Here is a 21,538-nt window from a genome sequence, read left to right as displayed (position 1 = left end):
TAAATAACGTAGTGCGAACCCGCAACGCAACTCTGTTTATTCCAGAGTTATTTGAAGTAACAAGTTTACTTACAAAATACTACATAGGTGGAGCAGGATGCTATTATTTTCTTTTCGGTAAAAATAACGATGATATCTTGATTCTTATGAAAAATGAAATTATTTCATATTTGTATTTACACAGGATAACTCAAAGACGTGACAAATTAAATTCCGTATTCAGGAAAAATATTGTAAAATCTAAAATCAAAATTTGATCCAATACTAGATATATTCGTAAGGGTTGCTTGAAATATTGTAAAAATAATTTATGAATTTTTATAAGGTGTAAAACAAACTGGTAAAGTTTTTTTGTTTAATCATCACTGCTTCGAAATTTCGCGAGGTATCGAAATTAATCGTTGCTAGCCTGTATAATTTATCAGTCATAGAATTCAAGCTCTGAAACGTTGAAATCAAAGCTTTTTAGGTACGTCCTGAAAGTTTTTAAACCACTTATTATTCGATGCTTTTAATTATTCATCAGTTGTGTTTGCATGACTTGAAAAAGTTATCAAAAAGTGACGAATATATTTATTTATGCACGTATCAATGTACGTATTTCTATGAATAATAGAGTACAGAACACAAGACGAGACAAAGCGATACAATCAAGTCTTATAAACGTTTGACAACTTATTAATCTTCTCCGACATCAGCGTTAAAGCGACAATGCTTTATTATTAAAAATTTTAACACGACTATTCTAAAAAGCAAATAGTTGTACATACTGAGAAAACTTTGTATCACGTGTAAGTGATTCTGTTTCATTTTGCTTCAATCGGATTACTGGTCGTGTAAAATGCGCAATTTAAGCTCCAGAAATTTTTTAGCTACAGAGCTGTCCTATACTGTTAGGATTTTTTTTCTAATACAAGTAACAGAGATATTGATAACTGTTTGCAACGAGTTTTTTTTCCTTTTTCTTCTTTTCTGTAAACCATTGCTCAGATTATTTATTATTCACGGCAATTTTATTAGATGTTTTTACTTTGTACAATAATTTATTTATTTTTCATTTCGCATTTTCTTTTAGCAAATGCGTGAAACGCAATTCCGTAATGATGTTTGTTATACAGGCATAATACAATGAACAAATTCATTGAACAGTAAGGGAAAAAATTTAATATTTAAATTTCACTTTTACCGATAATATCGACATAATCAGATGTTTCAAATGGGTTAACATGCGCGTATAAAGTATTCCGTATTTTTAATAATTTGATAAGATATTACAATTTATAAATGTAATTTGTTCTTATTCTGGCCCATGAATAATCTGTCGGTGAGAATGAAAAAAAGAGGTAATTTTAGGTTTTGAATCTTGGTCGTGAGCGATGCGGACATTAACGTAAAATTTCTCATCAGTAATAAAATTGCCTCAACACTCATTTGTACGATTTTACGGCCGCAGAAAAACTGCGAGCGCATGAATATGATAATAGAATTTGAAAAAAAAAATCAATTTCGTCAGGATGGTTTTAACAGGTATCGTGATAATTTATTTATTGTTTTAGAACAATTTGCGATTCGTCGAATTGATTACTGATCTGTAGGATTGAAAATCTTTCATACAAAATTGTTTCAAATCGTCGATCTTATGAACCTCATTATGTTACACTGATTAACTGGATAGGACATTGTATTTAAATGTATTAGGATACTTTTTAATAACTATATATTATGTATGTGTAAAAATTTCGGTCATCGTTATTGTTTATTGCAGATATAATCTAGAATCGTTTCACAAAAGGAATGTGTATCAACCATCTTTGAATCATTTTCAAAAACGAAGCCTCGACCTTATTTGACGATTAACATAATTTTTAATCCTTTTTTTTTTTTTTTGTAATATTATTTTACTGCTTGAAAAAAAAAAGTTTTCACTTATCCGATGAAGATAATATGGTGAACACAAAATTGCAACTTGGTACGACGTAAAGTCAATCTTCATTATGTCAATAATAATGTAGTAAGTTTCTGATATGTGATAACGCAAAAAAAATTTCATACTAGAAAAGAAGATTGTCATTATTAATCATTATATACACTTGGATCCTTGTAACTATTATATAATTGCCTTTGATACACAAATTAATTGGATACTAAGAATTAGAGACTGACACCTGTTTCGATGGTTTTTTTTTATTCTCTTTTCCTTCAAAAAAAAAAAAAAACTATAAACCGATACTTATCTATTTGTCGGACTACAGTGCCGAGAGTTGGGGACACATTGCCGTCAATACAATATGCCAATGAATATATTGTATTCTATATATTCGTACATTATATTATCAAATGACGTAGAGTAAAATCACACAAAGATGGTTGGATCAATTTCCATTGTAGGGAAACCTTAAATATAACTGGCTTTGTGATGTGGCAATGGCTATATGGTAATAGTTTCTTTTGTTCTCATCTTTTTTATAATCCAGTTAATTTCGAATGAGATCAATGGGGGTGTCAGTGTAGGTACCTATTTTGCTAAATAAATAGCAAATACAGTTTAGCTAATCGCAAAAGACACTAAAATAAGTATATAATAAACTACAATAATAATTCTTTCTCAAATCAAATTCCATGCACACCGAATAAGTACTCTGATCAAACGATATTCTGCGATTTCCTCACCTATAAATTAATTACATAAAAAAAAAAAAATTTAATTTATTATAATACATCTATTTTTTTCTTTTTTTCTTTTTTTTTTCTTTTTGCCTATTAGGTATATCCAGCTTCCCTAAAAACGCTCTAACTTTGTCGCGTATTTCAAGTCTTTTCTTTCATCTTCAGCGTTCTCTTCTTCTTCTTCTCCGCCTCCTCCTCCTCCAGCTTCATCTTCTTCTTCTTTTTCATTAATAGGAAAATGGTCATCTTCTATCGTGACATAGAGCGTAGAAGAATTCCAGGTATTCGCCGAAACCAGACAATATTCGTGTACATCCATGGGATGTATAAACGTTAATTATAATACCTTAATCGTATCGTTTCCTAGTACATACTATACTACAGTGTGCGGAGCACGTATAAATGAATTCATAGCATAGCAGTCGGTACCATCATTACTTTACTTTTTTTTTTTTGTTTTTTTTTTTGCTTTTGTTTTTGTTTTCATTTCATCCACGTTCCTCGTTTCACGTTATATATAGAATTTCTTTGCTTTTCACGGCAAATGATAAACACAAAAGTCATTAGCGCTGAGTCTTTTAGAGAAGTCTTGTCTGTTTAGGCTCTGGTCATATTTAACACTGGATCTTCATTCTCCGCATGTACTATTGTGAACACATTAAATTCACTCACTAACCACGTGTCTGAAACAAAGTTGAGTAATTTAATCATACTATCAAAATCACTTGGAACGTTCATCGGGACTGGAAAGATGTGCACGAATAATGAACTTAATTTTGCTTAATGTACGAAATGTAAGGAAAAAAGTTACACTGTAATAAAAAGGTTCGAGGCAATCAATTTTCGATGAAAAAAAAATTCATGATGGAATATTCTTAAATTACTTTTTATACATATTAAGTCATTTAATTTGCTACTCACAGTCATATCACAATAAAGGAATCTGCTTGCAGATGCGTCACTCAAATGCTGAAACAGAAAAAAAGAAAAAAAAACAATATTGTAGTTAAAAAATGAATGGCAGAAAAAAATATATGATAATAATTGAAAATATAGTGAAAACTTACGTGAGGGAGATCTGGTGGTACTAGATTGATTAGCCAATGACGTATTGATCGATGTGTTGGCATTGGCCGGTGTCCCTTCCGGAGGGCTGAAGTTAAGGAAGTCCCAAATGAGGATGGTATCGTCGTGAGATGATGAAACAATCTGGAACTCGTCAAACTGAAGGCGGAAAACGCGTCCGGTGTGCTCCTGGCGCAATAAAAAACATGTGCCTACTATAATCACTGCATCATTGTACAAAGAAATAGGGTCATCAGGTTTGTAATGGGAGTTACAGATATTAAGAAGCGTCGCATTTTGAAGAAAGTAATCAAAAAACGACATTTTTATGGTCTTATGACAGATATAAAATTTTGAAAAGTATCTTACCACCAAAGTACGCAAGCAGAGGGTACTAGCTGGTGCTCGGGGGTCGAGAGCTGAGACGAGATCCCAGACTTTGATTTTTCTGTTGAAATTACGAATAAGCAATTACTTTGGCTATTCGAGAAATAAAAACACTGGATTTACAGGAACGCGCAAGATCTTATCAGATTTTGTATAATTTCGTAAGAAATCACAGGGTTCCATATAAATATTAAAAATTATAAAAATACAAAGTCGATTTACCCGTCATAAGCCCCACTGACGATCCGTTTACTGTCGAACCTGATACATCGTACCAGCTCCTCATGACCCTCGAGAACTCTTAAACACGCACCACACTCAATGTCCCATAGTCTAATCGTGTTATCGCTGCTACCACTGACTACTAGGCGATCCCTATATTGCAAACACGCTATACCCCGTTTGTGTCCAATTAATGTTCGCACAAACTCACAGGTGGACGTGTTCCACACTTTAATAGTTCTATCGCCACTCGCCGACACTATGTACTTCTCATCAAAATCTACAACATTTACAGCTGCTCTGTGACCCACTAATACACGGCGCAATGTTATTTCCGTTTGCGAAGTCATGTCCCACACTGCGATTGATCGGTCCTGAAAAACAAACAATTTTTTCGGTCAAATTACCGGAGCTGCCCTTGTACACTCGATCGGAAAGAATCACAGTTCTCTAAATTCTGCGTTTCCCTCATTTTTTTTTCTTAATAAAGTTGCCACAAAAAGAATTGAATAATATACCGAGCAGCTGTAAAAATTCTCTAGCGCTTAATGCATTATGTTAACTCAAGCGTAACAAGTTTTAACGCTACCAAATCGTACTACAGGTTAAGCTAATTTTTTACACACCTTTGAACATGTGACCATCATTCCGTTGTTGAAGCGTAAGTGTAGAACGGCTTCGCAGTGATGAATAAGTGTGTTGAGCATTTCCCCTGTATTGGCATCCCATACTCTAACAGTGCTATCCGACGATCCAGATATGATAGCTTTGTCGTCATACTGGAGACAAAGAACCGATCCCGTATGCCCTGTGAGAACCTTGATGCACTGTAGTGTGTTCCGGTCCCATATTTTTATCGTGTTGTCTCTCAAACCTGATACGATTTTCTGGTCGTCATACTGCAGGCAATAGACACCCTTCGAATTCTCACTGCGACAATTTATTCTCTGCAGATTGTGCCTACCCATCCGCCAATTGTTTTCTATGCTGTCTATGTCCTTGATTATTTTCGGAAATAGAGTTCTGTAGAATGCATGATTCGGATGACTTTCTCCCGGCCTTGGCTTGAATAAATACTGGATCCTAAAAATCAAAGGAACAACAATTATCACATACATTCGCGTCGTTTCTTTTTCTCTCATCGTCAAAATGATAATGTTACTTTGTGCTCTTTCATCGCCGGCGATCGTGTTCCCAATTTGTCAACTATCAATGATTTGTCAAAATATTAACTGACCAGCCTCTCCTTTCAGCCAAGCCTCTCCACAGTGAGTCGGTCCTAACTTTTCGCTCGATCAGCTTCTTCCACAGCATCCCTTCGCTTATTACTCTGTACCATTCCTTGCAGACCATTTCCGCAGCGCACAAAGAGTCTGCATCCAAGTACGATAGAATGCTCTCAGCTACATGGTCCAGGCCTTTCTCTGTAAATTAAAACCAGAAAAATGTCAATTTTTATTTATTGGGGGTGAACAAAAACGAACAGTTTCATCAAACTATAAAAATGGTCGATATATCGTCGCCGCTCACTCGGTAGAAGGGATATGAAGTCTCTCTGTAGCATCGGCTTTAGGTAGGCGTTTATATGGCCGTGTTGATAGTGGCACATTCTTGCTAGCAGCTGCTCGACAAAATGCACTTGCTCCGGTTCGCTCCATCTCTCAAATAATTTCATACAAGTTTCCCGCTCCTGGGTATACTGAGCAGAAACACCAGTCGGCGGTTCTTTCTTGCGAGCTGGATCGTAGAGTATCGTCATTGGAAACTGGAAATTGAACAAAATACAAGATATAAATTATCACCGAAGGATTGTTACATCGGTTCGTCGAGATCCGTCAGCAGATGATCGCTGACTAGCTTGTGTAAATTTGTAATCGGCGATGGTGGTAGGGATGGTGAGAGACGTTTCAGCTGAAATAAACGGACTGTCATGCCTAGGGGCGGGGCTTGGGCTCCAGGCTTTTAGGTCTGGTTCTTCTTTGGCCCCACGTGACGCAGACGTCGCCGCGCGATTTAAAATACACACAATCGATTGAGCCGAAGCGACAAATGCGATTTCCTCGTCACCGGCGTTCCGGGTATAATGCGTTTTAGCTCGGGAGTTACATTCAAATTCTCGAACAATTTCTTTGAAATTGACTTCGTCACCTTTCGTCGTTATCGAATAACGCGGTTATCTCCCCTCCTTTCGTATAATCGATCGAATGTTCATTTCCTTCGGGGAATATTCGTTACACGCGAGTGAAAAAGAAAATCAACAAGAGACAGAAAAAGAGAGAGAAAGAGAGAGAGAGCTAGGTAAATATTACGCGTATTTACCTAGTATACATTTATCGTGTGATTCGACCGCGTCGTCTGTTATGATGATCTATCCGAGTAACAGCAGAACGGAACATTTGGGTTCTCAGTTTCTTCACGCGAAGATTCACATACAGATTACGTGAAACGCAGGTGAGTCATTTACGTCGCCGCTGCCAGCATAGAACGAAACAACTTTAATACTCGTGTAATATGCGACCAACAAACGGGATCCGAGAGGAACGGGAAAAGGGAAATTTCTAAGAACGAAACGTAATGTGTATAGTCGGTGCATACGTCGCGTTGATGAATCAGATAAGATAGCGGCAGAAACTAGTTTTGCAAATTTCACTATCAGGCTTTCGATTCGACAACTGCGGAGGAAGTACTCGATATTATAATAATAGTATAATTGTAATAATTGCTTTTACTCTTTACCGTTCCAAATTGGTTCCTATAGTATATACCAGTGCCAAAGCCCAAAGGGCGTATCATTTATTTTCAAGCTAATTTTCAATATTTAGCTTGAAAATAAGTCTACGGATCTATTGACAATATCCAATGATGATAAAAAAAAAAAAAAAAATTTACGCCCTTTTGGAATTAGCACCGCGATATGTATAAACAAAAACCAACAACAGTTAGGAAAGCGTCCATTGTAAAGATTTCCTCATCTCCCGACGCAAGGTGGAGTCGCACGAAGGTCTCTGACCTCAAAAGTTGCGACCACGATTCACATCGGCCAGAGACGATCCTCTCTCTCTAAGCCCTAATAATGAGTGCTACGTGCATAATGATACATGTTTCAATTCGAAACGTCCGAACCCGGTTAATTTTTCGAGAGCATTTAACCACTTGTGCTGTTCCTCCGCGTTCAAGTTCTTTGTTATGCACGTCTGCCTCTGTGTAGCCATTGTGAAATTCGACAAACGCATCGCGATTTGATATACTAAAATAATTTTGCTTGCGATATTAACCGCGTTTATTCATTTACTGCTATCTGTTATCAGACTGTGTAAAGTCAAGTGTAATTCATCGACAAAAATTGGTGAAAAAATTGTATTTGTACGTATACGTGTATATATTTATACGCATGTCGTAATAACAATATTCACAATTTGACCAGCGCTTTGGAATTGTATACGAACTGTATTCCTCGCACATATAACAGTTATCTATTCGACGGTGAAAAATCCTTCAATCTTCATTCTCGTGTAACGGTCAATCACGGTGCAACTTTCTCACCGTACAAACAGTTGCAGCAGCAAGATGGCGATCATCCCGAGAATATAATCTACTATCCCTGAACACCGTAGATGTATAACGAATAAATGCCCATTGCACAGTCTAGAGAGATTCTTTCAATGTATAGATTATAATACTGGGATTATCAATCATTTGATGCTACGATCATGTATCTGTCGTATCATCACCATAAAACCGACAGAGTCAACGAAGGCGCGACTCTTCGAAATTGTTACATATTATACAACATAATATAATACGTGAATATAAATCACTTCTTCGTCCTTTTATTTTTATGCCATGGTTCGTTGCGTATACAGCCAAAGAATAATCATTTAATATAATCATCGACAGAAAATAATTGATGCTTGACGCAGAATTGTATGGCGCGTACAAAGATTAACTTGCGTGAAGAATATTTCAAAATTATGGTGCAAATGTTGCATCATCAGGTACATCATACATACGTCTATGAACGACCGTGTAGAAGTTCACGTGTGAAACAGCCTCTGTCACCCTCCTCACCGATTACTAACTAGCAACACCAGCTCCAGCACTGGCAGCAGCAGCAGAAGTTCTGCAGCTCACAGCCGCGAGCAGCGTCTGATTAACCGTTATACGTACGTACGTATGTACAAAGATAGGTAAGATACGTACAACGAGTCGGGGAATTACTGCACTTGGAGCAATTAGCTACGTGTCTATAAGGTACGTGTACTTAGGGGACGTGCAGCAAAGAAATATAATTTCACTACTGCGGGTTGCAGTTGCAAGTAGCAAAAAAAAAAAGGCGGGTAACACTTTGTTTGCGACTGCACACGTGCGTCTATATATATATATATATATGTATGTATATTTTTATATTAGAGAGCGAGAGAGAGAGAGAGAGAGAGAAAGATAAGCACGCTTGCGAAGTGAGCGAGTGATTGAGACAGGTAAAGTGCAACAAAGACTGACGATGAGAGATCGGTCCGCGCAACGATTCGGCTCCCATGATCATGAACTTATCGCGGCGCTCTTCCTCTTTGTCTAACGGTATTCCGAACCCGCTTCTCTCCGGCTCTGATTCGCGTTTTTCTACCGCGTGCGTCTCCGCTTCACCGATTTTATCGGCGCGAGCAGCTGGAACCGGAAATAAAAAAAACGTCGCATAAATGGGAAACTTGAATACTCTTCTTCCTTTATGCCAGACTCGCTGATTAGTGAGCAAAAAGGAAAGACGTAACCCGGGTGGATCGTTCATCGTCGGGTTATGTATTATAATTATACATATATTAGAAATGCGATTGAAGATGCGTGTGACAAGGCTTCGTTGTCCTTCTCACTCCTGGATTTTTCTGTTTTAGATAATACACCAAAACATGTGTCTGCGTAGTGTATGATTTACAGGACCTTAGAGAGTGAAGAAGAAAAGCATATACGGGCTTACTTTCGGTTCCCGAGATTGATTTTTAATCCCAGTTTCTTTACGATCTAATTTGCATATAGAATGACATTGGTTTAAAGTTTATTAGTCGAATGAAATTTAAACAGATGTAGTATAGTACATATTATCCGCTTCTCTGTTCCTCATATGAGAAATTTTTTTCATCTAGTCAGTGCAGTAGAGAAGATACCGTTACGCCTGTAACGTTTGACCGAACGAGGCAAGTATAGTATGTACTTCGCATTACGGTTTGTGTCACGAAAATTAGGTCATTAATTTTCGTAGAATAGTAGACAGAATCTTCCGCGTGAGTTTTTTCTGCGTTCAAAGAAGGTCATCGTTATAACATTAATAATAATAATTATACGTTTAATGGTATTCTATAATGTGGTGATAATGTTTTATTCGTTCCTTCGAATCCAGTATGTATTTAACGAAAAATCGTACACTGTTCCGAGTAGATGTTAAATCGTTTCTTTTTTCTTCAGTCATTTTTCAGAATCTCTACAAGAGTTATACCACCACCATGCTGCAGTGCGAAATAAGTTTTCCGCGATGCGAGATCGTCTTCTCGTCACGGAGGAATCTAGGAATTTAATCATCGGGATGAAGAGATAAAAAGAAACGATGCGATACGGAAATTCAAACCCGAGCTCAAGGTATCTAGAACCGTACATTTTACTACATAATATCTCATATGCAAACTCGTATTTTTATTCATTCGTCAGCAGCAAAGTGAGCGTGGGTTAAACTGCGAACGATGCGATGGAAAAATTCGACACTCGCTCGTCTTCTGTAATTACAAAATTGGGCTACGTCTTTTTTTCTTTCCTATCTTTAATTCTTGTCTCCTTTTTACTCTCTCAAGTTATTTTTTACTTTTACCTCACTCGCGGGTGTCAATCAACGTTCGGTTTGAGGAGACGATAAAACGAGTTTAGAATAGACAAACAATCACGAAATAAGACACGAAACCGGCTATTTCCGCTGCTATCACAGCCAAGTATACCCCTGCGTAAGAATTTTAGTAAACGTATACGTCCAATCGAGGCGATTTCACAGGTTTTAAAATAGATTAATGCTAAAACGCTGGATTGTTTGTTTTCGTATAATAAAAATAAATACAAAAATACACCATACCGTGTGTATAGCTATATTAACACACTCGATCAGTTTTTTTTATTCCCTGCGTATACGCGGCTTCGTTTGGAGTTATAACCGTGGCTCCTTTGATCCAAAGCTTGAAGCTCCATTCGTATCACGTATGTTTCTCTCTCCGATTGCACGATCACTTTAGAAGTAAATTATGTTTGTTCAGAAAACAATTATACTTTGCGGTAACCGTAAATTATTCTTTCTACAACTTCCCTAAGCTGCGCACATAATTAGCAACAAAATAATTTGCCAATCGATTGATGGCCAGTCTAAAGCAGAATCATCGTTCGTACAACTCTTACTCTCTCTCTTCGTATTTTCTTCACACACAAAGTTGTACGTACTCATACAAATATCGCATCCATCTACACGTCCAGGAATGAATGCTTATCCATATATATATATATATATGCGCAACCCTTTAAACTATTCGATTGTACGCATCCACGCGAAATGCAGATATACGTTATACGTCGAGAGTTTGTGAGACACTTCTCTTCCCTCTGAGTCACGTAGTAAAATGAGAAAATTGCTGAGTATAAGTCACCACCACTGCACAGGTCTGAAACTGCTTCACGAGCAAATATAAACAGCGTATACACGAAATTAATGAACAAATTGAGTTCCGTTCGTTTCTTTCTTGTCCTATAGTGTAATCGATCAGAATTCTTAACTCGGAATGTTGTACAAATGCATGTAGAAGGTGCTAACCACCAAAAAAGCTTGCTATTTTAATATGAAAAATATTTGCCAAATAATTCGCTGACGAATAACCGAATACTCAATTGAATAAATAATATGAATTAATAACGGAGTGCATCATTTTAGCACTGTTAATAACTTACAACCTTAAAATAACTATCGTAGTTCTGGCACTGCTGTTGTATCCGGTTTGCTGATTATATGGGTGGCGGTTGACGACACTTTACAAGCTGATTATACGTGTGCGTTATACGTGTATGCGTGCTGATTAGAGAACACACGCCGTAAATAAGGATATAGAAATTTTTCAAAGAATTATAAAAATTTTCGACGTAAGTAACCCGTCTTCTCTTCCGATTCCTTATTTTTCTTTCATTTTTCCTCCAGTTTATTTATAGTGCGGTTAAGTTAGCCCACGTTGATATTTCGTTTCGCAATAAGTTCGAACGCGATATCGCTGATGCAAATATATAACCAGTGCTGTACCGACACAATCGATCAACAATCGATAATGTACTACCGTATGTTCTGCATGTATTACAGTATATGTATGGGGAAGTCGAACGGCATGAGGATTAGAAATAATCCTATTCGATACACGTTCGTTCGCCTCTCTCGGTAAAAGTATCAAAATGGATGTACAATGATACAATTATTATATTGTACAGGAGCAAGATTAGCTGAGAAAAAAAATAATAGAAAACGGAAGAAAAAGTTATTCCCGGGCAGAACGTAACGATCGTGGGTAAATATATATATATATATATATATAAAGTTTGAAACGGTAGATAATTTAATTATGTAAATCCAACGCCCAAACTGGAGCCACAATGATTTTTTTATTCCTACGCGAATCGCATATTTTCTTTTTGCTTTCCTACTAGCAGCCCATTGTGGCTCCGCTGGCTAATACTTTCAAATGCTTCTCGTGGCAAAACTATTGAACAATATAGCCATATGCTCTTGCAGATTTTTTGAAAGCTCATCCAGACGTTAGAAACTCTCCAACAGAACTTTCCTCTGTCTGTCAGAGTTTAGTAGACGTTCGCATAAATCTCTAATAATATCGTTATATCTAAAAAGCTATTAATCTCGTTGTAACGAAATATAGACTGAAACCTGTCCGAACGTTGTAGCCATCCACAGAAATGAAAAATTAATAAAATAATGAAAATCGGTTCAGTAGTTCTGGAATTATATCGCGGTGCTAATGCCAAACGGGCTTATACTTATTTTACGCCCTTATGGCATTAGATTAGATTAGAGAGCTATCTAAAAAAATTTTCAAAGTAAAAAGGGCGTACATCTAACTTGAAAAGCCAAAAGGGCGTATATATTCTTTTTCCAATATTTAGCTTGAAAATAAGTCTACGAAACGATTGGTAATAAGAAAAAAAATTATACGCCCTTTCGGCATTAGCACGGACGTTTTGTATATGCGGTGAAAGAAAAAAAAGAGAAGAAAATAGAAGAGCCGACGTACTGGGAAGAAGAGGATAGAGAGAGGGTCGAGGACCCCGGGAGATTTGTCAGGGCGGTCACCGATCACCCGGCTAATCGATGCAGACTCCGCAGAGTCTGCAGCCCTGCAATTCTTCCGGCACGACCGGAACGTGGCGACGCAACGCAACGCAACGTAACGCAAGTCGACGCGACGCTCTGCGCAATGCGCAATGCGTGCGGCACGCGGCGCGGCGTCGCGACGCTATTCTCGTGGGTCTGTGTGTTGTACATATTTACGTTGTAGTTAGTGTGAGTGGCGAGCGTGTGTTTGCGTGTATATACCGTTTATATAGAGTAGATGGATATAGCTGTGTGCATTTACTTATGGCCTGCGCGTGTCGTCGTCCATTTTCTTTCGGATAGCACGTAGTCGGAAAATTCACGACGAGTAGGGCGTCGTGCCGACGATACTTATCTGCTCTTCGAATCAAATTGAAGTTAGCGACGCTTTCGTCGTAACGATTCATGCTGAGAAAAAACAGTTATATCACGATTTCGGCATTGTCTGAAATTCGGTAAACCGTAATAAAGCGAAACACGATTATATTTTGAAATCTTAGTTCTTTCAACATCGTTGTAAAATTAAGAAAATAACGATGCTTTCCCAGATGATTCGTTACGATAACGTTACTAACTTTAATCTCGTCTCGTAGATGCATGTAGGTATACTAATTGCGTCGGTATAATACGGTGTCTTGAAAATATGATGAGGGAAAATTTTAACACTCCAAGTGATTTCGGATTTTGTTTTCTGTTTTCACCCATCAAGTCGGCAAACTGTATTTTAGCGTGATAAATTTTTTTTTTTAAACTCCGTGAAATCCATCATCGCGCCTACGTCGTCACTTGGAATGACATCAAGGGGATTCTATAGTCAGTCATTGCCGACTGCGTCATTACCTCTTCCATTTCTGCTATCATCAGAAGCTATGCGTCACTTAGTTAAAAAAGGCATTTTACGCAAAAATATACCGGTCTGTTTTTATTCCGAATTGCATGTAAAATACGGCTGTTATTTCTTTCTTTTCTTTTTTTTTTTTGTGCAATTCGTGATCCAATCGACGTCGAGTATATAGCATCCCCTCAAGGCTCATTACAGTAGTGTCTTTTTGACAATTTCACGTACTTCTCTTAATTATCGTACAAACGCGATCATAATCCCTATCACTTCGCAAATGTTAAGTAGGTTTCGTTACTCGGGAGCACAGGCGGAGAAAGTGTGAAATTATATCAACAAAACAGAAAATTTCAACACGTTCTTGATACAAACTTCCTAAATCTACACGTTCGCAAATATGACTCGAGATTACGTGAAAGATTAAGAAAGATGAGTTTCACTTCACGTTGATTCAAGCATGTAAATGAAAAAGTGGTGAAATTTTGAAACTTTGTCCCGAGTTCTCTCGCGGACTATCTACCCGTATACCTACATAAAATAACAACTTTGATCCCGCAATGGACACCCTCCAGTTGAGCTATAGTTGTTCGAAAACCGCACTTGGTAGATTCTTCTACCGATCTTAGGAGTCGTTATCCTCGTATTACTCCACGATTCTGTTTGTACACTGCAGGAAGGTAATAGAGTCAGGTACTACTTCGCCTTTCACTTATCATTGCTGCAGCTGATTATTATACTTATTACAAGAACCGTCGCGTTTCGCTTTTCGAAGATAGATATCCGGTAAGATACCTTTACCGGATTCAATTATAAACGCGTTATATATTGTACAGAACGGTTCAAAATTCAATCTCAATGTTAAGCCTCACATCCTAGTTGCGTTGGTAGTAATTATACAGCAGTTTATCAGTTGTTTAATAAAAAAATAAAAAAATAAAAATACAACGGAATTAAAACAACTTTCCATTGGGTACATTTCTCGCAATAAAATCATCGCCGATAACCTGACACCTCTGGAACGATTTTGGCTCTCGAGTTGAAACGGAATCGGAAACGCATAGTAACAACAACGTCCTTGCCGGTACTCGGCAACCAAGAAGCTAGTCGTGAGGTTCAACAACTGCACGAACCCCGTGATATTCTGGTTAACCGCGTCCCCCCTCAACCTCCTCTTCCACCACCTCGAGGTGAGGTCTTTGCACGAGAAGAAGACGTCGTCGTCGGGCATCGGGTATCTACTTTGGTTACAGGTGTGACTTCGTTGTACACGATTGAAAAATTCCTATTGCAGCATCGACGATGATCGATCGATCGATCTGCCGTGGTTATATCACATGCCGATATTCCTAACGCACCGTGCTGCTTCGAAATGCGTCCCTGCATAGACAAAAAAACGAAAAAAAAAGAAGAAGAAAAACCAATAACGGGATGGTGAAACTCCTTTCTCCAGGAATCGTTACACAATAATACGCGATATTCTGTAATCAACTGGTCGCGGTTTCGTAACACTGCAATCTAGTAATTATTGTGCACAAAAGTTTGCGAAGTGCAAAATTTTCTTACTCATATGTTATTACGTTTATAATTGTATGGAGTTATTTTTTTTTCCGAAATACCAAACCGACAAATTAATGAGATCGTTAACATATTTTTTAACATTATACGTATAGCATGTATGCATTATGAGAATATTTATCTATTGTATAAATCATCGCCTCATTTCTGTTGCAAAGTTTCCAGAATAAGTAGAACTGGCGCACTTTACCTGCAGACTGTATAAACGAAGAAGAAGAAGAGATCGAATGAACCCGCGTGTCGAACGGGCAACAGAGGAACGTTTTTTATTCATTATTTTGCTCTCGATTACAAAGCGCCCCGTTCGACGTTCTCCGCGAGGAATAAAAACAAACCGACTCAATACGTATTCTTATTGGTTCGCTGGCTCGCTCGCGCGTCACCTGAGCAATTAAACCACCGAATTCTTCAAGGGGGAACGAACGGATATCGTCGTCAAGCCGTGACTACTTCGGCGTTGATCTGACGTCTTTTTTTTTTTGTTTTGTTATCGGTTTTTTCGTAACGTGCAACAAGTCGAAAACTTCCTTTGAAGTATCACTTGCAACGCGAGGACATATCGATATTGGTATTGTTATTGTTATTTAATTATCATTATATCGAGAACATCGATCGTTGTAATCTATTAGATTGGCAAAAAACGGGGCGATGTACTCGCTTACGCAATAACTATAATAATAATGAAGTTATATACCAGCGCAATTGCGTTCCGTGAAAGGAAAAAATCGACGACAGGCAAACAGTGACTACCGACCGATAATTACGGCTGAAATTTTGTGTGAATGCACCATACGAGTGAATTTAACACTTCTTCGGACTTGAACAATACAAGAGAGTGAAGTTCGTATCGTTAATACAACGACTTATTTTCAGGAAACATTATTTCGCAAATGTAGGATCGTCTCAACATTGAGTAGTATATTTTTAAAAAGCAGTGTATTCAGATTTTGTAAATTAAGCTTCTTCAAATCCGTGCTAAATTTTCAAAACAATCGTTTCAGTTTCGATAATTCCCTACATCAACGTTAGGTACTAAACTTCAATCTGGTATCAATTCTCTCTAAATACCGGAGCAAGATCAGAGAGATCCGAATTTCGATACATGCAGGTTCAAGCTTCTTTTACACGCGTTGTTCAATAACCTCGCGTACTTAACCGGAAATCGGAAGTAACCAAAGACCCGTGATGCGGATGTGTGAGTTCAAGGCTTCCTCCGTACCTACATATTCACGTATCAATATTTTGTACACAATCATTATTTTCGATGCCTCGTGTCCCTGAAGCGCGTAATTCGCAACCATGAAAGAACGGGTTTATACCTACGTAACCCAGTGTATGGATAAGAAAAAAAAAAATAAAAATAAAAAAATTTCCGCAGGACCTTCACCAATCAGAGTTGTACATGTATGGTAAAAAGGTGAAAAAAAAAGAACCACCGGGATGAATAGGTGAGCAGTCAGCACCACCTTACGTGTCCTTCGCTTGACCATCTCCGGGCTTAATAATCCGTCGCTTTCGGGTGTAGGTACCGCGATTCAATCGCAACCTTGAGAGTTCGTCAAAAGTTTCTAGGTATACTGTTCCTGAGCAACGTGTATACCGGATCGTAACACAAAGTGATAGGATTTACGCGTGAGCCGAATTCTCAATCTCATTATATGTACAATATGTACATACGCTCTTTTGTATACGAAGTTTGGTCACTGTTTCGTTATACTTTGGTTTTAATTATCTTTTGTCGTACAAAGCTTCGTCATTCTTTTATTTTTTTCTTAGTGATTATTATTTCGTAAGTACGGATCGTATTTGTCAATGCCCGATCAAAACCGAGCCTAGATTGAGAAAATCGAGTTTTGTGCTGCGGTTGGTCGAAAACATGAATCGGAATCGACTCTCTCTCATTTGCTGGAACGAAATTAATCGGCTATACCTATCCGTGACTGCTGCAACTAATGCTACATAACGATTAGGTTGGATTTCGTGGCTGCGGCAAGAATCGTCCGTATAATATTCTTTTTCTTTTTCCTATTCTTACTGTAATCTTTGTTTTCGATCTTCTAGTTATCGATCCACGTTAATTAAAGCAAGTCAAGTACACAGAAGACAGAAGCTTGTCAAGGCCTGCGGAAAATTTTCAAACAAAACAATATATATATGTTAAGGAAGGTCCATAATTAATCAACAGGGAAAACTACGAACTCTGTAGCCCGCCAACGCAAAGCAGACCTGATTCTGTTTCGTGGAACAAATTTCGCGGCACTGGCCGTCTAACGTGACGAAGAATTAATTACACGTTGTACAAATTATACACCCGCGTGGCGTAATACACATACGTATTATGCGAACACCGGCTTTACGACGTAGGAGGGAAATTAATGAATTAATTAATCAAGTAATTGTACCTGCAACACTTTGACACGTACCGTACATAATACACATCCTAAGGTGAGAGTAATCGTGCCGGCTTTAGCAACCAGGGCAATGCTTTCTGAATTCAATCGATTTGAACTCGATTGAAACACACCCGGCATCCCTTTGCGATGCGATAAAAAAAATTGAAGAAAGATAAACGTGGCTGCGGTTAGCAACGTTACCGTATCGGAAGATTGAAACAAAAATTACCATTTTGCACCTTAAGAATAACTGGAGAAGTTGAATTTACAAAATCAGAGTTCGTTCATGCTTTATCAACAGTTGCTTAAATATCAAGTCATCCTAAAGTTGCAAAATAACGACTTTTTCTAAAGACACAACATTGCAATAACTTTACAAACTTCAGCCAGATAGAAATGAAACGACCGTCGATTCAATCAAAAATCTCTTAAACTCCACCGCGATTTTACCTTTGTTATTTTGATATTGAGACTCTCATTGTTATATCACGTACGTTGATCAGGGTTCGCTCGACGGATCGGGTGTCGAATTTCTGGCCTACTTACGCCCCTGTGTACGCATATCATACACACGTACTTGCAAGGGTGTGAGGGCCGTGGCACGGCATGACGTACATACACCGACAAACAGTGGAACTGACTGACTGCCGAGAGGGTGGCTCGGGTTGGGTCGTGAAAGGGGGGGGACTAAAACATTGATTATGTAGTAACCCGCTCTCGGGGGCTGTGGCGACGCTTTGCAGGAGAAAGGAAGAAAGAGGGGGTGGATTCGATCAACGGCACAGAAGGGATGGGGGAGGGGATTTTTCGCCCCGGTTGCGTATTCACCTTTGACCCTCTTCTCGGAGCAAGCCAGGGCAACGTTGGCAACGAAACGAAACGGGACGGAGAACCTCGTTCTTCCTCTTCCTCTTCTTTTCCTTTGTTTCAAGAAGCGGAGGGATAAGGAGGGAAAGGGAGAGAAAGCGAATACGCACACAGGTATAAGAGACATGTAAACTGTACGGTATAACGGTGACGCGTCGAGGCGACCGTAATACATTGTGTTTGTACATACGTCTATGTAGCGTATTACGTACATATGTAGAAATATACGCCTAACCGACACGGGGGCCAAACGATACACAGTTTCGTGTTATGCGGAGATCCCGCGCCCTTTGACCCCTGTGCTTTCTCATCGCTGCTGCTCACCTCCCCCATTGAACGCTGAATTTGTACAGTTACTTGTTCGAGGTACTTCTGAAATGCGACATTCTCACGGATTGAAACCTTTGTGACTTTTGTAGAGTTTGTGAAGGAAAATAACTGGACGGAAATTACTGATGAATGTGTTTCTTTGTTTTTAGAATATTGCAGAGGTTTACTGACGATTAAATTCATTTTCTATGCAGTAATCAACAAAGGTCGTTGATTCTTTGTTTTTGACTTACGCTTGAATCGGAAATAATCTGTACGGAAGGAAAATGGCGAAAACATTTATTATTTTTCTTGTGGTACTTTATTACGATGATTTTCGACTTGTTGAGAGAAAAATATTTAAATCGTAACGGTATTTCGTCGGATGTAGTTCAGAATGAATTGTTGATGAAAATATTCGTCCTACAAAGAAAGTGAAAAGTAATATCAACAACTAATTAATTATCTCCTAAAGTACGTAATAATTTGCGCGGGTCGTCGAAAGAATAGATTAATTATTATCATTGCCATATTCTTCTGTACAACATGAAAAACATTGTTATTATTTTTTTCGTGTTATTTGATTAACCAATTTTGATATTCACGGAAGAAACGTCAAATAGTGATATTTCGGAAAATAAGGTATCTAAGTTTACGAATTGGTACCTCAAATATTATTTTGAACATATTTTCATTCACGGCAAGAAAAATAAAATATGCCTTTAAGAATGTTCTTTTCTTCGTTACTTTGGTCGGTTTGTTCTGTATTTTTAACGAGTCCACTCCGCTTGGATTAGTACTGATATTGGTTTATGCGTCCTATGCGGGGATAGAAATGACCAAGTGTGTGTGTGTGTGTGTGTGTTACTGTGTGTTTGTGTGCACGTCTCGTATGCACGATAGCTGAGGGAAATTGACGATGATGCATCCCGTTGAATCGGAGCGACGTCTCATAACCTCCGGAACTGATTATTTGATAGGACGAGCGGTTAACGCGGGGGAAAAAATAGTTAGGTTAAATATAGCGAAACGCCGTGTAAAATGGTGTGAAAATAGTGAGGGGGAGGCAGGTTTCGGTTTCCTATTCCCTCCGCGGTTAAGAAACATAAGATGGCCGTTTGTTTCGGGAGGAAAATACGGGTCGGTTGATACGCACCTGACTATACGTGTTCGGGTCCTCGATTACTTTGTCTGTTTCCATGTTAATCATTATCGGTTCACACTGTATCCTCGATAAACTAATTACCTATAACTCACGATTTAACATTGAACGGATTCAATACGGCTCTGCGAACGTTTAACACCCACTCGACAACACTCTTGGACTACTCGCAGCCGCGGACAACGCTGCTCGGGTGTTCGCCATGCACAGGAAGTCGATGTACGGAATTTTACCAACATAACAAATCGCAAATAACTATGCACCGCATCGCGGCTACGTGGACTCGGACTTCTTTGTTGGCTGCAGCGCTGAATTCCTTGGTTATTTACCAAATAGCTAGTACTAATTATCCACACTCGATCATAGATGGCGACTCGAACTTGTATTACATGCTGGCACTCTGGGAGTCTCTCGTGAGCATTGTTCGCGAGCGGCCGATGAAGAAGTTACCGGATCGCTGACACGGCTTCGTACGGCGGCAAGACCACTTACCTACCGAGTAATCGTCACGAAAATTTTCCAAGGGTTAAATTCTTCCGTTAACAATTGTATACATACATATTTGTTGTTTTGCTTTACCAATAACAAAGGGGGCCTTATCTTTTACATCAATTTCCTGACACAGATCGACAATAAGTGATATCATCGATCGGATTTAATAGAATAGGCCAATGAAATCACTTGGTATCGTTTTGTGTTAAAAAATTAACGCAGAAGCAAAGCGCCCATTATTTTAGAATTAGTTTAAATCTTATGTTCGTACATTCAGAAAAGAGAATGTTTTGCGATTTCTTCTCCACATTATAAATGTATTTTCACACATATTCTGTTCGGTCGAAAGTCGTCATCAAATCCAAGTTTACGTCTGACTCCGTGTGATACGAAAATTCTCTTAAAATCCGACCGCTCTGTGCCAATCGGTGCCAGTCGTATCCGAGCAGCCGGAGTGAAACCACGCGCGCGATCAGTTCGGAATTTAAATCACGTCGTTCAGGCAAACGTGATCATGTTATTTGGTCAGTGTGTTCCCACCAAACTTATTTGTGAATAATACACGAACGGCAGCGTCTGGCTCGAAGAAAAAATGAGTTAATTGAATGAAAACAGCCTATGAACATTGTACGTGAGTTTTGTGCGTGGTGCGCTTTGTGTATCGACTTTCCATTGTTTTGTGCAACTTCAGCTTCTAGCGATCGTCATTTTTTTTTGTTTGTTTGCTGATGACCGGTAAATGCGTAGTTTTGTATTGTTACCGAGTTTATCCTGTCGGTTGAGGCAACCAACGAACATACGTACTACAGTACAGAAAGTGAGAATGATCAAGTGTTGTTACGGGGCGGATTCGTGATTTATATAGCTTTCCAAAGTTTTCTAGATAGGTTATTGGACAGATTGAGAGTGCTTTCGTGCAGACTTTTGACAAGTCACAAGCGTTTTCTGACGAGACAAGGCTACGATAATCTCCCGTTGCGGTAATTTTTCCCATGTTCTGATAAAACGGACGTTGCGAAACGTGGCTGTCGAGATCGTTTCTCGGATTTCGGATCGCGGATCGCGTATCATGTTGAAGTTAGTAACGTTACCGGTAACCATTCGTGGTGCGGAAATTCCGTTATTCTGAGATTTTGGAAGTGCTTGAAATTCAGTGAACCGTAATGAAATAA

The 21,538-nt window shown here is 38.5% G+C and overlaps 1 protein-coding gene across 3 annotated transcripts; it reads right to left on the bottom strand.

The window, feature by feature from the left end:
* Window positions 1–1,515: 1,515 nt before the first annotated feature.
* On the bottom strand, window positions 1,516–20,089 carry slmb (beta-transducin repeat containing E3 ubiquitin protein ligase slmb). Of its 3 annotated transcripts, none has more exons than XM_046631930.1 (9): window positions 19,869–20,089; window positions 5,872–6,106; window positions 5,579–5,765; window positions 4,968–5,424; window positions 4,342–4,715; window positions 4,102–4,180; window positions 3,735–3,921; window positions 3,589–3,636; window positions 1,516–3,350 (listed from the first exon to the last, which is right to left on the bottom strand). In XM_046631930.1, exons 1-8 carry the CDS (start codon window positions 19,920–19,922, stop codon window positions 3,626–3,628), a joined length of 1,584 nt encoding a protein of 527 aa, XP_046487886.1. In that variant the 5' UTR covers window positions 19,923–20,089; the 3' UTR covers window positions 1,516–3,350; window positions 3,589–3,625. The 3 variants fall into 3 exon arrangements, with proteins under 3 accessions (XP_046487886.1, XP_046487887.1, XP_046487888.1); XM_046631931.1 differs by having other exon boundaries at window positions 3,735–3,918; XM_046631932.2 differs by lacking the exon at window positions 19,869–20,089 and adding an exon at window positions 8,352–8,443.
* Window positions 20,090–21,538: the final 1,449 nt, after the last annotated feature.

Source organism: Neodiprion pinetum, chromosome 6 (assembly GCF_021155775.2).
Source record: "Neodiprion pinetum isolate iyNeoPine1 chromosome 6, iyNeoPine1.2, whole genome shotgun sequence".
In the NCBI taxonomy this organism is placed as follows: domain Eukaryota; kingdom Metazoa; phylum Arthropoda; class Insecta; order Hymenoptera; family Diprionidae; genus Neodiprion; species Neodiprion pinetum.
The sequence above is the reverse complement of the archived record's forward strand: the minus strand, read 5'-3'. Positions and strand labels throughout refer to the sequence as shown.

Excerpts from the sequence above, each read along its gene's own strand:
- slmb (XM_046631930.1), bottom strand. The coding sequence starts at position 19,922 with ATGATTAACATGGAAACAGACAAAGTAATCGAGGACCCGAACACGTAT. Across the intron at positions 5,425-5,578 it reads TTGGCTGAAAGGAGAGGCTG|GATCCAGTATTTATTCAAGC; the intron begins GTCAGTTAATAT and ends TTTGATTTTTAG. Across the intron at positions 3,922-4,101 it reads TCTGCTTGCGTACTTTGGTG|GAGCACACCGGACGCGTTTT; the intron begins GTAAGATACTTT and ends TTATTGCGCCAG.